This window comes from Bos indicus x Bos taurus, chromosome 7 (assembly GCF_003369695.1).
Source record: "Bos indicus x Bos taurus breed Angus x Brahman F1 hybrid chromosome 7, Bos_hybrid_MaternalHap_v2.0, whole genome shotgun sequence".
In the NCBI taxonomy this organism is placed as follows: domain Eukaryota; kingdom Metazoa; phylum Chordata; class Mammalia; order Artiodactyla; family Bovidae; genus Bos; species Bos indicus x Bos taurus.
The window spans coordinates 36,873,232-36,888,913 of record NC_040082.1 but is presented as its reverse complement, the minus strand read 5'-3'; the positions used below and the strand labels follow the sequence as shown (position 1 = coordinate 36,888,913).

General features: G+C 38.3%; 1 protein-coding gene across 2 annotated transcripts in view; it reads left to right on the top strand.

Annotated features, from left to right (window-relative positions):
- Positions 1–15,682, top strand: part of GABRG2 (gamma-aminobutyric acid type A receptor gamma2 subunit) — a 129,529-nt gene that overhangs the window by 14,626 nt on the left and 99,221 nt on the right. For both annotated transcript variants that reach the window (XM_027545755.1, XM_027545754.1), the window contains exon 2: positions 14,443–14,594. In XM_027545755.1, the coding sequence (XP_027401556.1) occupies positions 14,443–14,594 (152 nt within the window). The remainder of the gene's footprint in view (positions 1–14,442; positions 14,595–15,682) is intronic.

The window sequence follows — 15,682 nt, the reverse complement described above, 5'->3', positions numbered from 1 at the left end:
GAGGATATTGGAAAGACTGGATAGAATAATGATAGGGGTAATGCAGGGAGAAGCATGGATTCTGTGGGAGCTCCTTTTTTAATGTGTGCAACATGTTTGCAATCTCTTGAAAAAGGTAAAAATTCACTACTGAGAAAAGACAGTAAGTTATTCCCTTAAGACATATTCTTTGCAACATGAATTCATTATCCTATAATGACAATGATAAAGCAGTCAACCTATTGTGTGACAAGGATCTAAATTTGTAAAACTGTAAATGACACAAATTGACCTTTTTCCTATCATATAAACTTTTAGTTTCTCTACAAAGCCAGCATGCTGATTTAAAACATCTTTAAGGTTTGGGTGAAGCTGTGATATTTCAAATTCCACTGGGAATTTCTTTTACATTGTTCCAGATTTCTAAGAACAAAAGTAATTTTGGACTTTCTATGTTTACTGCCAGCGTGGAACTTTTTAAAACAACATCTACTATATTTTCATAGGCAAAAAAGCTGAGAATAGTGTTCAGCTCATAGACGATGTCTGTGAATAATAACAAATGAGTGAATAAATACACAACTTCTGGAGTATTCATAATTCTTAATTATGTAAACTTACATGATGTAGAATAGAAATAAAATGGACTATTCATGTAATGAAGGGAGAGGGAAGGGGAGGAAGAAAAATACTAACAACAAGGCTGAAACCTAAAACTTGATTAACTTTTTTAAGTGATTGATAACACACTGATTTTGAGAAAATGTTTATCTGCTGCTGCTAAGTCGCTTCAGTCGGTATGACTCTGTGCGACCCCATAGACGGCAGCCCACCAGGCTCCCCGGTCCCTGGGATTCTCCAGGCAAGAACACTGAAGTGGGTTGCCATTTCCTTCTCCAATGCATGAAAGTGAAAAGTGAAAGTGAAGTCGCTCAGTCATGTCCGACTCTTCGAGACCCCATGGTCTGCAGCCTACCAGGCTCCTCCGTCCATGGGATTTTCCAGGCAAGAGTACTGGAGTGGGGTGCCATTGCCTTCTCCAGAAAATGTTTATCTAGGAAGAGCCAAATAATGAAAACTTAAGAATAGTCTTCTAAAAGTGGTCACACCACAGGAACAAATTTCAAATTTGCATGAATCGAACTTAAAAGACTATAGCACAATTTTAGAAAAGAAAAAAAAGAAAATTTTCTTTCTCTAAAGAAAAATTCCCAGACTCATGGTCACTAGGATGTATACATATTGGTAAAATTTCCATGTAAAAATGAAAATTCAGTCAGTCCCCTAAACAAATTTGCTCCTAGTTAGAAACATCTGTATATTAACAAAATGAGGATAATATTTCATTTCTTGCTACGACAGAATAACACAAACTATAGCAATATAAATTGTCCATACATCTAAAGTATATTTGAATACATATCTGAATACATTTGATAATGGATGCATAACCAGACTTCCTTTTTATAAACTGGTTCTCCAGGACCTGTATACTATTTTAGAACTGTTTGACCTCTTGTTCTGGGACCATGAGAAAACACACATTAGTTCTATCCACTTGTTGCCCCCTTATAAGTAAGAGGACAACTTTGAATGTTCATGTTTATTACCTTCTATTTTTCTAGAAGAGGAAGCAAAAGTTTTTCAGTTCAGTTGCTCAGGCGTGGCCGACTCTTTGCAACCCCATGAACTGCAGCACGCAAGGCCTCCCTGTCCATTACCAACTCCCAGAGTTTACTCAAACTCATGTCAATTCAGTAGGTGATGCCATTCAACCATCTCATCCTCTGTCTTCCCTTTCTCCTCTCTCCTTCAATCTTTCACAGCATCAGGGTCTTTTCAAATGAGTCAGCTCTTTGCATCAGGTGGCCAAAATATTGGAGTTTCAGCTTCAACATCAGTTCTTTCAATGAACACCCAGGACTGATCTCCTTTAGGATGGACTGGTTGGATCTCCTTGTAGTCCAAGGGACTCTCAAGAGTATTCTCCAACACCACAGTTCAAAAGCATCAATTCTTCGGTGCTCAGCTTTCTTTCTTTCTTTTTTTTTTAATATAAATTTATTTATTTTAGTTGGAGGCTAATTACTTTAAAATATTGTATAAGCTTTCTTTATAATCCAACTCTCACATCCATACATGACCACTGGAAAAACCATAGTCTTGACTAGATGGACCTTTGTTGGCAAAGTAATGTCTCTGCTTTTTAATATGCTGTCTAGGTTGGTCATAACTTTCCTTCCAAGGAGTTAACTGTCTTTTTATTTCATGGCTGCAGTCACCATCTGCAGTGATTTTGGAGCCCCCCAAAATAAAGTCTGCCACTGTTTCCACTGTTTCTCTATCTATTTGCTATGAAGTGATGGGACTAGGTGCCATGATCTTTGTTCTCTGAATGTTGAACTTTAAGCCAACTTTTTCACTCTCCTCTATCACTTTCATCAAGAACCTCTTTAGTTCTTCCTCACTTTCTGCCATAAGGGTGGTGTCATCTGCATATCTGAGGTTATTGATATTTCTCCCGGCAATCTTGATTCCAGCTTGGGCTTCCTCCAGCCCAGTGTTTCTCATGACGTACTCTGCATATAAGTTAAATAAGCAGGGTGATGATATACAGCCTTGATGTACTCCTTTTCCTATTTGGAACCAGTCTGTTGTTCCATGCCCAGTTCTAACTGTTGCTTCCTGACCTGCATACAGATTTCTCAAGAGGCAGGTCAGGTGGTCTGGTATTCCCATTTATTTCAGAATTTTACACAGTTTATTGGGATCCACACAGTCAAAGGCTATGGTATAGTCAATAAAACAGAAATAGATGTTTTATCAGTTCCCCCAAATGTTTTATGCTCTAGAGAAAAATATTACTCTTATCATAGAAAGGGAGATGTGGAACTGATTACAGATGCATGTTGATAGAAATAACCTTCATATCAAGTTGGAAGTGCTGGTAGACAGAGATCAGCCACATTCTACCATGTGACAATGTTTCTGTTATTGCCTTGCACTGTGATTTAAGTGTTGCATTTTTTTCCCTAGCTGTTCAGGTATTTGTCTCCCAAAATAGATGAGATGTGTTTTGATATCAGCATTGTGCTTTGCACATCTTTCCATCTGCAATGGTACTTTGCACAAAAGATTCTCAAATACAGGCTGATTAACTGAAGGATAGAGAAATCTAAACTCACAAGACATTATTTCCCAAATTCCCCCACCTTCTTGCCACATTTCAGTGACACTAGGTTATGTTTTTGCTTACTATTTTTCATAAATCAATGTCTTTTAAATCTAGCTTGTGCTTGTGCTTAGTCACTAATTCATGTCCTCCTCTTGCAACCCCATGGACTGTAGTCCACCAGGCTCCTCTGTCCATGGAATTCTCCAGGCAAGAACACTGGAGTGGGTTGCCATGCCCTCATCCAGGGGATCTTCCCAAACCAGGAATCAAACCCATGTCTCCCGCATTGCAGGTGGATGCTTTACCATATGAGCCATGAGGGAAGCCCAAGCCGTCAGGAAGCCCTTAAATCTAACTAGTTTATTTAATAAACTTAATAAAAGTATTAAACCCAGAAAATAAGTTTCATTTTTCATAATAGAAGAAAACCATAAAGTAAATACAGTGAAGTCACAACAATGTTATCAAGTTTTCATTATACGTTGTTGTCTACCAGAGGTGTAAAGCTTGCTGGTACTCCTCTTGAGAAAGTAGGTTAGCGAATTGCAGAATGTGGATAAAGACACATTACAGATAAACTGAGACTTATCTTTAATATGATTGGATGAGCTAGTGTGAAATGAGGAAAACTTTCTAATTATAGATTTCAGTATCATTTAATGCTATGCATAAATGACACTTAAAACGGCTTTGGGTACTAGCAGCTAGTGGCTCAGACTTTGGGAAACACTGATATAAAGTGATCTTAGTAAGACATAGGATCTTGATTCAAAATGATGCTAATTTGAATTTGCAGTATACCTTGAAACACTGTAGTAAGTGACATTTATTTGACTTGCTTGAGAGCAGTTACCAACATGCTGTTTATTTAGAAAAGGAAGTCCATGTAGCTCTGTCACACACTTGCAGTAGCTCTTCATCCAGGCTGCACTTTAGAGTTAGTGAATATCATTGCTGCCATCTCATCCTAGTCTAATTAAATTAGTATCTTAAGGGGTAAGCTTTCAGCACTGTTATTTTTTTAAGCCCTCTGGGTAATTTTAACATGCTGCCAGAATAAGAACAATTGGTCTGTATTCAGTATCAGACATTCAGTCTAGGCTGGACATTTCACATTCCTGGTGAATGACAGTCATCATATAAATGAAGAAATTCAGAGTATTTCCTTCTTGAACTATTTTTTGAGGGTAAATAATTATATTCTTCTCTGATATTAACTTTATAGTTTGCTATCTTCTGTGGTTAAAATTGGTCTTGGATGTCAGTAGTCAGAATATAGCAAAAAAGGCAAACTTCACGTGTGTTTCTAGAGTGAGGGAGAGTGGCCCCAAAGTTGCAGTGGCCTCATTTGTCACCATGTGGTCACAGTCCAATAACAATGCAAGTATAGTGTCTAAGTTCTGCCACCGTGTAGAAAAATTTTTACTGCATAAGAGCAACATACTTGGAACTCCACTTCAGCTAACTGCCTTCTAAAAATTCTGCATTGGTGTATAGTGTACAGGATGAGTTTTGTCCAAATAATTCAGGTTTTGAAGACGGCTTCCTATTTGCGGCAAAATGTACACAAGCAAGAACGTGAGAATATTGTTTTTCCTTCTAGTGTATTTTTCATTTTAGTTATTGTAGTCTTCATCTTTTTAGTTTTTCTTCATATTTTCTCTTTGTTAAAAACTTATAACTTCCCATTCTCTGTATCCATTCTTCTGAATTCTTTGATCATCTTCAGATCATTTTTCTTTACTCTTTCTCCAATAGAATGCCTGTCTCCATTTCACTTAGTTTTTCTGGGGTTTTATCCTGTTCCTTCATCCGTTGCCTCATTTTGTCTAAGTTGCTGTTTATATTTTTATTTCTGTGGTAGAATAGTTCAGTTTCTTGACCTTGGAGAAATCCTATGAGTCCCAGCAGAGCAGTCCCCGTGGTCACCCAAGCTATATACTTTAGGAGTTTCCCCTAAGAGGTCTGCTTGGGTCCTTCTGCTGTGGCATCTGACTATGGGGATGGTCTGGTAGGCTTAGTTGGTCCCGAGTCTGGTTGGTTGTCAAGCCCAGCTTTGTTCAGATGCTGCTGGGCTATTTAGACTTTAGGCAGCCTGTCTGCTGATGGGTGGGGCCATGCTCCTGCCCCGTTAGTTGTTTGGCCTGGGGCATCCCAGCACTGGCACCCATAGGCTTCTGGGTAGGGCCAGATCTTGGTCCTAATGAGTCGATACGGCAGCTGCTGTGTTTCTGCAATACATCTGGTGCCAGCCTCTATGTCCCCAAAGTGAGCCATAGCTCATACCAGGAGACTTTCCAAGACCAGGTTAGGTCTGGCCCATGCTCCTAACAAATTACTGATCTTGCCCTTGGGTTCCAGTGTGCATGAGGTTTTTGTGTGCACTGTTAGAGTGAACTCTTGTTTTCCTTAGTCCTTAGTGAAGTGAAGTGAAGTCACTCAGTCGTGTCCAACTCTTTGCGACCCCATGGACTGTAGCCTACCAGGCTCCTCAGTCCATGGAATTTTCCAGGCAAGAGTACTGGAATGGGTTGCCATTTCCTTCTCCAGGGGATCTTCCTGACCCAGGGATTAAACCCTGGTCTCCCACATTGCGGGCAGACGCTTTACCATCTGAGCCACCAGGGAAGTCCTGTGAGGCTCCTGCAGTTAAGCCCTGCTGGCCTTCAAAGCCACATGCTCTGTTGGGCTTGTCTTCCACCTACTAGAACACTGGGTTGTGGAACCTGACCTGGGGCTTATAACTCTCACTCCTGTGGAAGAATCTCTCCAATACAATTATTTTCCACTTTGTGGATTTGATTAAATTGTGAGTCCACCCCTCCTACCCATCTCACTGTAGTTCTTTCTTTATGTCTTCAGTTGGAGAAGATCTTTTCTGGTAGGATCTAGTCTTTTTTTTCTGTTTATTTTTTAAATTATGATAGTATAATAATACATTTACACGAGACTTGGAAAATACAGAACGAAGTTACAGATAGTTCCATTATAGTACTTATTTTTTAAATAGATAAGTTAAAATTTTTAGTTGGAGTTTCAATATAAGACCCTCAAAAATGAATAGAATGAAAATACAGAAAAGTAGAAGGATGTAGTAGACCTGAAAAGCACCATGATAGTTTCCAGTCTTTTTCAGCCATGGTTGTTCCGCAGAGAGTTATGGTTTTGGTGTGCTTGTGAGACTACTAAATTTTTCAGATTTGTTTTGCTGCACATAGCAGTAGTTCACTAATTTGTATTGTATAACACTTCACTATGTAAATATGCCATATTTTATTTGTGCATTCTACTATTTGTTATATGAATTTCTATTATCAATAATGCAACTATGAACATTCTTATCTATTCTTGTACCAGATACATTATGCATTTCTTTTTGGATTAAATATAGTAATAAACTTTCTCGGCAATAGGATACATATGTGTTCATCATTAGCAGATAATGCCACAATGTTTTCCTTTCAGCTGTGCATGAGTCCTAGATGGTCCATATTCTCTCACTTTAATTTAACAAATAAACAACAGCAGCAACAGCAAATCACAGTGAGGGGGCTAGCCCAAAGAAAATGGACTTTAATAATAAGCCTAGAATATGACCTGACATGGACTCTTTTTTTCTGTTTACACCTTCTGTTCCTAGTGAGTGCTATGGTTGTCTTCTCCATATTTTCTGTCCTTATCTTAAATATCCCAATTTTCATTTGGTTTCTGAAGTCCATATGTCATTGGGGATGACGATTTCATCTTTGATACTAGTGGAAGGATATATAATTACACCAAAATAATGAACATAGTCCCATCCTTTAGCTATAGATTTGGTTTCTTATGTATAAATTCATATGTATTCAGGCTAGTGATTCACAAAATGAGAACTTCTAGGGACTTTTAGAAAACTAAATATCTAGAAGAGTTTATCTCTTTTCATGGATGTACATAAGAATGCATAGAGGAAAGTTTTTGTTAGCATCTTCTGATCATACAGGCTTTCCTTGTGGCTCAGCTGGTAAAGAATCCGCCTGCAATGCAGGAGACCTGGGTTCGATCCCTGGGTTGGGAAGATCCCCTGGAGAAGGGAACAGCTACCCACTCCAGTATTTTGGCCTGGAGAATTTCATGGACTGTATAGTCAATGGGGTCACAAACAGTCGGACATGACTGAGCGAGTTTCATTTCAGTTCTGATCATACAGTTAAGCCATCTTTGGGTTGAAGCTGATACCATGGAGGACAGAAGGACAATATAGAAAGAATCCAAGTTGTTAAATACATAGATGAGAAGCTGAATTGAAGCACCAGGAAGCTTATACTACACTAGGTTTAAAATTATATATCCCTTCCAATTTAGTCTGAATATTCTGATGCTGTTTGCTATTTAGTCACTAAGTAGTTTACAACTCTTTGTGACCCCATGGACTTCAGCCCATCAGGCTCTTCTGTCCATGAAATTTCCCAGACAAGACTACTGGAGTGGGTTGCCATTTCCTTCTCCTGGGGATCTCCCTGGCCCAGGGATTGAGCCTGCATCTCCTGCTTGACAGATGGATTCTTTACCACTGAGTCACCTGAGAAGCCCAAATATTCTGATACTTGCAATAAAATTCATCTTTGCTAATAAAACCCCTCAGTCATTTATTTGATATAGGTCTTCAGCAATTGTTAATAAACAGCTTGCAATTTTACATTGGAATATACACATCTGATAGTTGACTTAGTCAAATAAACACATTTACCAACAGCTGCTGCTGCTGCTGCTAAGTTGCTTCAGTCGTGTCCGACTCTGTGCAACCCCATAGACGGCAGCCCACCAGGCTTCCCCATCCCTGGGATTCTCCAGGCAAGAATACTGGAGTGGGTTGCCATTTCCTTCTCCAATGCATGAAAGTGAATGAAAGTGAAGTCTCTCAGTTGTGCCTGACTCTTAGCGACCCCATGGACTGCAGCCTTACCAGGCTCCTCCGTCTGACCTAATTACAAGACCACTCTGAGGTACCATTTCACACCAGTCAGAATGGCTGCAATCCAAAAGTCTACAAATAATAAATGTTGGAGAGGGTGTGGAGAAAAGGGAACCCTCTTACACTGTTGGTGGGAATGCAAACTAGTACAGCCACTGTGGAGAACAGTGTGGAGATTCCTTAAAAAACTGGAAATAGAACTGCCTTATGATCCAGCAATCCCACTGCTGGGCATACACATTGAGGAAACCAGAACACGTGTACCCCAATGTTCATCACAGCACTGTTTATAATAGCCAGGACATGGAAGCAACCTAGATGTCCATCAGCAGATGAATGGATAAGCAAGTTGTGGTACATATACACAATGGAGTATTACTCAGCCATTAAAAAGAATTCATTTGAATCAGTTCTAATGAGGTGGATGAAACTGGAGCCTATTATACAGAGTGAAGTAAGCCAGAAGGAAAAACACCAATACAGTATACTAATGCATATATATGGAATTTAGATGATAACAATAACCCTGTGTACGAGACAGCAAAAGAGACACTGATGTATAGAACAGTCTTATGGACTCTGTGGGAGAGGGAGAGGGTGGGAAGATTTGGGAGAATGGCATTGAAACATGTAAAATATCATGTATGAAACGAGATGCCAGTCCAGGTTCAATGCATGATACTGGATGCTTGGGGCTAGTGCACTGGGACGACCCAGAGGGATGGTATGGGGAGGGAGGAGGGAGGAGGGTTCAGGATGGGGAGCACATGTATACCTGTGATGGATTCATTTTGATATTTGGCAAAACTAATACAATTATGTAAAGTTTAAAAATAAAATAAAATTGAAAAAAAAATTGAAAAAAATATTGAGCATGGTATGAGCTAATGGGGCGTCACTGTAAGTAGAACAATTCATCAGAATTGATCCTTAGACATACGCCTACCCTTACTCTAGCCTCTGTGCATGTATATACTCACATACACACCTGTGCATAGAGCACCCTTCCTGAAAGGTTCTGCACAGGTTCTTACGTCTCCTCCCTAGGAGATACAGAATTCCATTGGCCACTAAAGGCCGCATATGAAAGAGCAGCTTGTGCCCCGGTTCTCCTTCTCACTAAACCACAGTGTTGCTCAAGAATCCCTTATCCTTCAGGGATGTACAGAATGAAGTCTCCTCCTCCTATGATCAGATTCTAAGTCCCCTCCACCCCCTGAGGATATATACTTACCTAGCATAGCTGCTCCTACACTTTATACCCAAGTCCACCTTTTGCAGTAGCTGGAGGATGGTCTTTGAAATAAACTTATGCCTTAACACTGCAGCATGCACTGCTTTCCAAGTCATGAAAGAACTTAGAGAGTAAGTTGATCACATCCATTAAGTTAAATTACAAGCTCCACTTTTATTCCTCAGTGTGAGAAGATCAAATCATTGGTATCTGCAATGGCAAGTTTATGAAATTTGAATGTTATTAACTTTGTGCTGAAGGTGCCATACTCTTATTGAACTCAGGCATAAGCGAATTTATTGTCCTAAGGGAAAATGAGCTTGAACACCCATTTGTTTTAGTTGATCTTACTTTCTGATAAGTGTAAAATCGCAGATTCTTTGGCCCCATTTCCTTTCTCAAACCCTCACAGCATAATGGTTAAACATTTTGGTTTTGGCAAACTAAACGACTATTGGCAAATATCACTGTTTTTCTTCATCTGTAAAATGGAGATATTTATAGGAGTATCAGGGTTTTAGAGGTCAAAGTGGGAGAATGTATGTGAAGTCCTTAAAGTTTATGTGTAGAACATGGTGAATACATAACAATAGCCATTGTTGGTATTATTTATCTTAGGAAAACTAGTCAGAAAAAAATGATTCTTTTCATAAGTTTTAATTGTAAATTTCATATGCACTCATAGAATTTGTAGTTTAGTAGTGGAAACAGACAATATGCGAATCGGTAAATACCCATTGTGACAAACGCTGTGAAGCAGTCGAAGGACTGATGAGAAGAGACGAAGGATCAGGTGGGTGACAAAGGCAGAGGAAACAGTAAGGAATGACCCCTACTGATACCGAGAAGGTGATTTTTGTGTTGAAAATTGAAAGCTTATAAGGAATAAGCTATGATCAGTAGCACTTTGGGAGGTGGAGAGAAGAGATTTTAGGCAGAGAAAGAAAAATATATATCCTGTATTTATGATGCCAAATACCAATGGATGTGAAGATACCCAAGTGAGAAAACAAATGTTTTTATTGTTTCTCATCCAAATGTGTGCTGATATACTGCCCTAAGCAAGTACAATGACTAGATTTTTCTTCCTACAAAACTGAGAGCTTGATTGAATCTGTGAAAATATGAAATACTTGGATTAAAATTTAAAAGTGTATAAACTTCATGATTATCTTCACAGTGTCAATTATCCAAAATAAGTACCAACATTCAGATATTTAAGACCTACTGTCTAATTGAGAACAACCTTTCATCTCTTCACTATTTATTTTTTTGTCACTTTTTTCTTAAATTGATTTTCCTCATTATAAATATAAACTCATTACACTCAAATCATGCATGTAACTGTAAAGATGAAAATTAAAAGTAATATTCTAATTTATACCAGAGAATTTCAGTTGGAAAAGCTAAAGTAGGAAGTTGGAAATCTGTGCTTTTTTAAAGGGCCTACCTCAACACACCACACACACACACACACACACACACAGACACACACACACAAGGGTAAGCACCCCAGGTTCACTCTGTGACTGAGATTCTCAACTTTTGATATGCATGTGAACCATTTGAAGACCTGTTAAAATAAAGATTCTGATTCAGGAATCCAGGTTGGCCCAGGGTTCTCCATCTCTAGAAATTTCCCAGGAAATTCTCATGCTGTTGGTTCAAGGCTCTTGATTGGATGGCTTTCTAACAGGTTTTTTTTTTTGAAAGTTTTCAAAGATGAAAACTTCACAACCTTTTCTGGCACTGTCTTTTAGGACTTATCACTCAGACTACAAAAAAAAAAAAAATGTTTTTCATTATGGTAAGAGTAATGTTAATTTCAGTCCTTTTCCTCTGCAAGATTATATTCAGTTTATAAAGGGTACAAGAAGAAATAATCATTTCCGTAGGCCATTACATTTAGGTAGGTGCCTTGAGCTAGAAGTTCAAGTTTGCTCTCAGCACACACAACTGTTAATCAGTTTTCTTGCATCATTATCAATCTATTTCTGCCCAGGTGTTTTCATGGAGTTCACAGTACCACAGAATGCCTTATCTAATTGTCATTATTACTAGAGCTCCCATCTATAAGTGAGGTGACCTTAACAGCAGAGAATTCTGGAGAAACAGCCAATTTTGAATGAGAGAGGTTCTTTTTTCTTTTTTTTTTAAACAAATCTGGAAACAATCCCAGATTATTCATCAGCCCCGTTAATTTAGACCTCAGCTGGGAACACACTAAAGAATAAAAACTTCATTTATTTATAATGTAGGGGTTCATTATTTTTCTTCCTGGATAACATCTGTTTTTAGTTCTTCTCAGCCCATATTAGATCAAAGCCTGGAAGTGGTGTCTGAAGATTCAGGTTTTAGTTATGAGGTTGAAACTTTTTATATAAATCTACTTTCAGGGCTATGTGTCAGGTACTCTCCTAAGCACTTAATAAGCATTATCTTGAAAGTGTTAGTCACTCAGTCAGATCCAACTCTTTGAGACCCCATGGACTGTAGCCCACCAGGCCTCTCTGTCCATGGGATTCTCCAGTCAAGAATGCTGGAGTGGGTTACCATTTCCTTCTCCAGGGGATCTTCCCAATCCAGGGATTGAACCTGGGTCTCCTGCAATGCAGGCAGATTCTTTACTGCCCAAGCCACCAGGGAAGCAAGTGTTATCTTGCACAAAAAATGTGATAGAATAATAGTATTAACTCTATTTTAAAGATGAGAACTTTGTGAAGCTTAGCAAGATTAAATCATTTGCCCAAGGTCATAAAAGAGTAAGTGACAGGCAAGATATGAAGCCAGAAGTCAAACCTGGTACTTTCTGAGTATATGCTCTTAATTTCTCTACTCCACTTTACCTCTTTGTGGCTAAGTAGGCAACCTGAATTATGACCAAATCTGTCACTGACACTTTCACCTGAGATAATCTATTTGATTACTATTTTGGCATCCAATAGATGATGGCTCCAAGAGAATTACTAGGTGAAATTCTAGAAAGTAGTATTCCTTTAAAGAAGTATCCCTTTTCTTTTCACTTAATGTATTTTTCCTCCTGGTTTTCCAGAAAATAGTAATAAAGGTAACATGACACCATCATACTTGGATTATTTATTTGCTAGTATGAATACGTACTGTGAATAAACATAGCTATTTAATATATATTTCCTTTCCTTGAAGAAACTTTGAGAGGGTACATTTTTTCAGAGAGGAAAGAGGGAGTGAGAGAGAAGCTTCAGGGGGAAGGAAGCAAGAGGTTGAGATTCTTTAGAAAATGCACTTTTGCCTGAACAAATTAAACAGTGATAAAATTTCATAATGATGACATCCAACATCCAGTGGGTCAACTACATTCTTTTCTCAATGAGTTATGAGAGGGATTTGAAATTTTCTTTATCAGATAACTTTTTTTTTTCTTCTTAAACTAGTAAGATTCAGGTCATAGGATTAGAACTCTATTACGCAGGGTTCATCAGTGCTCTAGAGAAATGATGAATTGAGGCTTAAGAGGAATTTTCCTAGCAGACAGCTGCTCTCTGCCTGCACTGAAGTAGTTTTGAGTGCTGGCTGAAGCTTTGTCCAGCCCCTCACACATACCCTCTGTGGGTGATCTATGAAATTCAAATTTGGTTTAACTTCTTATGCTAACTGAAGTGCAAGATTTAAGATTGGCTATGTTAGGTTTCATGGGAGTGTGTGACTCAGTTTTTATGTTTCCTTTTGTAAAGCTTTGAAGGGATAAAAAGATTACTCACTAAGTTGATGCATGCCAGTGATTACTTTTAAAACTTCATCTCCCATCCTCATTCTCAAACAAAATTAATCACAAAATCAGCTTTCACTTACCATCTTTAGTCATCTATCTGTCTATACATACAAATATATATCTGTATATATATATATATATATATTGACAATTGAGTATAATACATGGTTTAAGAACATGATGTATATTCAGGATAATGTGACAGTGATTTGATTTCTGACAAGATTCACTCTTACCATATCTTTAAGCAAATAAACTGAAGATGAGGATCGGTATGAGAAAGTATTTTGTAATTTTTAATTTCACCATAAACATCAAAAGTAACCAATATTTACTGAGTATTGATGAAAATGAAAATGGCAAGGTTTGCACTCCCACTAGGTCTGGAAACTATGATCACCTTATGTATATGTGTGTGCTGGGGGCAGGGGCATGGAGTTTGGGGCAAGGAGGAGACAAACTATAGGAATTTCAATATCCTTCCAAAATCAGCCTTAGCTTCGGGTTTAGTTGTGGGTTTTCTGACAGGTTTTGGCATAAAAAACTGAATCAGAATATTATGTCACTTTTTGATCATTCAAAATAGATCATTTGATTTCTATGATTATATAAATAATACATTAACCATTAGTATGAATTTCCAGCTTAGGAACTTTTACTACAATAAAGAGTATTTTAAAGTCTACAGCTACATCTTTCTTCATAGTACCAGGTTCTTAGCAATCAAGGATAAATGAACCACCCTTGCTTCCAGTGCAAGGGAGGGGAGAAAAGTACACATACACACACCCCGGGGGAAGAAAATGCAGCAAGACTGACGCTCTCCTTAGTAGTTCAGTTGAGGAGGAAGAGATTTGTCTGGTGGTGTGTGGGAATGAATCTAATTATCAGCCTCTTATTTCATTAATAGGTTGGAACAAGTTAACTTCTCAAAGGAGAAAGAAGTAGACATTATGCCTGAACGCCTAGACTAGATTATGATCATTTAAGCATTGCTTTCAACAAAATGCTTGTGATTTTTTCCTTAATAAGTGCTTTGTGAAGTTGGGCAGGTGGACAGGAAGAACATCAACAAAAGAAAAGGCAAAGATAACTGGTAGAGCGTAGTATATTTATAGATGGGAGGACAGAGCATTCTGTAAAACCAAAGAGTACACCTGAATAGATTTTAATCTACCTCTGTGAAGTTTAATTAGCTAGACTAACCCTCGGCTGAGAATTTCCCTGCAATCCATTGTAACACACTCCCATCACCCTACTTCGTTTCTCATTTTCCACCAAAGGTCTGTGACTAAAAGTCAACTTGGATGGAGTCTATGTGATTCTTGATCAATTTTTTTTTTTCTTAGCCTCACTAGACAAAAATCTGATGATGACTATGAAGATTATGCTTCTAACAAAACATGGGTCTTGACTCCAAAAGTTCCGGAGGGTGATGTCACAGTCATCTTAAACAACCTCCTGGAAGGATATGATAATAAACTTCGACCTGATATAGGAGGTATGTTAAAGCCTCTTGTGATGTGGGTTTTATACAAACGAAGAGGCCTACCGCATTAGAACAAAGCATAAGCCTATTTCAATAACCAGAAGGATATAAATGATACTTTTACTAAATGTAAAAATAATGAATAAACTGCTTTCAAGTCTGGGAGGAGATGGAGCATCGATAAGTTCAAAATGAAGAAAGATGATATTCAAACTAACTTGAGAAATAGTAATTTAAAATTTCCTAGACTGAGAGACTATAGAAAAAAAAAAAGTGACAGCTTCTTTATGAAGTAACACCAAAAACAAGTACACACCTACTGTATAGCATAAGGATCTCTACTCAATCTGTAATGACCTAAATGAGAATAGAATCTAAAAATGAGTGGATATATTTGTATGTATAACTGATGAACTTGGTTGTACAGCAGAAACTAACACAACATTGTAAATCAACTGTACTCCAATAAAAATTAGTTAAAAAAAGAAAGGAAGGACATACTGATTATCTATAGCTGTGTAACAAGCACAAAATCTCAGAGGTATAGAGTGATAAGCATTTATTTGCTGCTTTGCTGGGGGTGGCCTAATCTAAGGTCAGCCAGGTTGAGGCTGCTCATTTAAGAAAGCTTTACTCTCGTTTCTCCTCCTGGGACCAGCAGACTAGCTAGGAGTATCCTTCTCATGATGATAGCAAAGAATAAGAGAAAAAAATAGAAGCTCATAAGGCTTAAGGCTGGAGAAGGCAATGGCACCCCACTCCAGTACTCTTGCCTGGAAAATCCCATGGATGGAGGAGCCTGGTGGGCTGCAGTCCATGGGGTCACCAAGAGTCGGACACGACTGAAGCGACTTAGCAGCAGCAGCAACAGCAAAGCTTAATGCTTGGAATAAGAGCTAGCACACTCACCTTTGCCCATATATTATTAACCAGTGTGAATCAAATGGTCACGCTCAAAGTTCAGAGTCAGAGAAACAGCCTCACTAATGTGAAGGCAAGGATATAGGTGAAGAGTCCAATCCCCCACAGACAATTAGAGCATGGCACTTCAAGGAAAATGGATAAAGATGAGGGAGGTGTACTTATTGAATTGAAGCCCA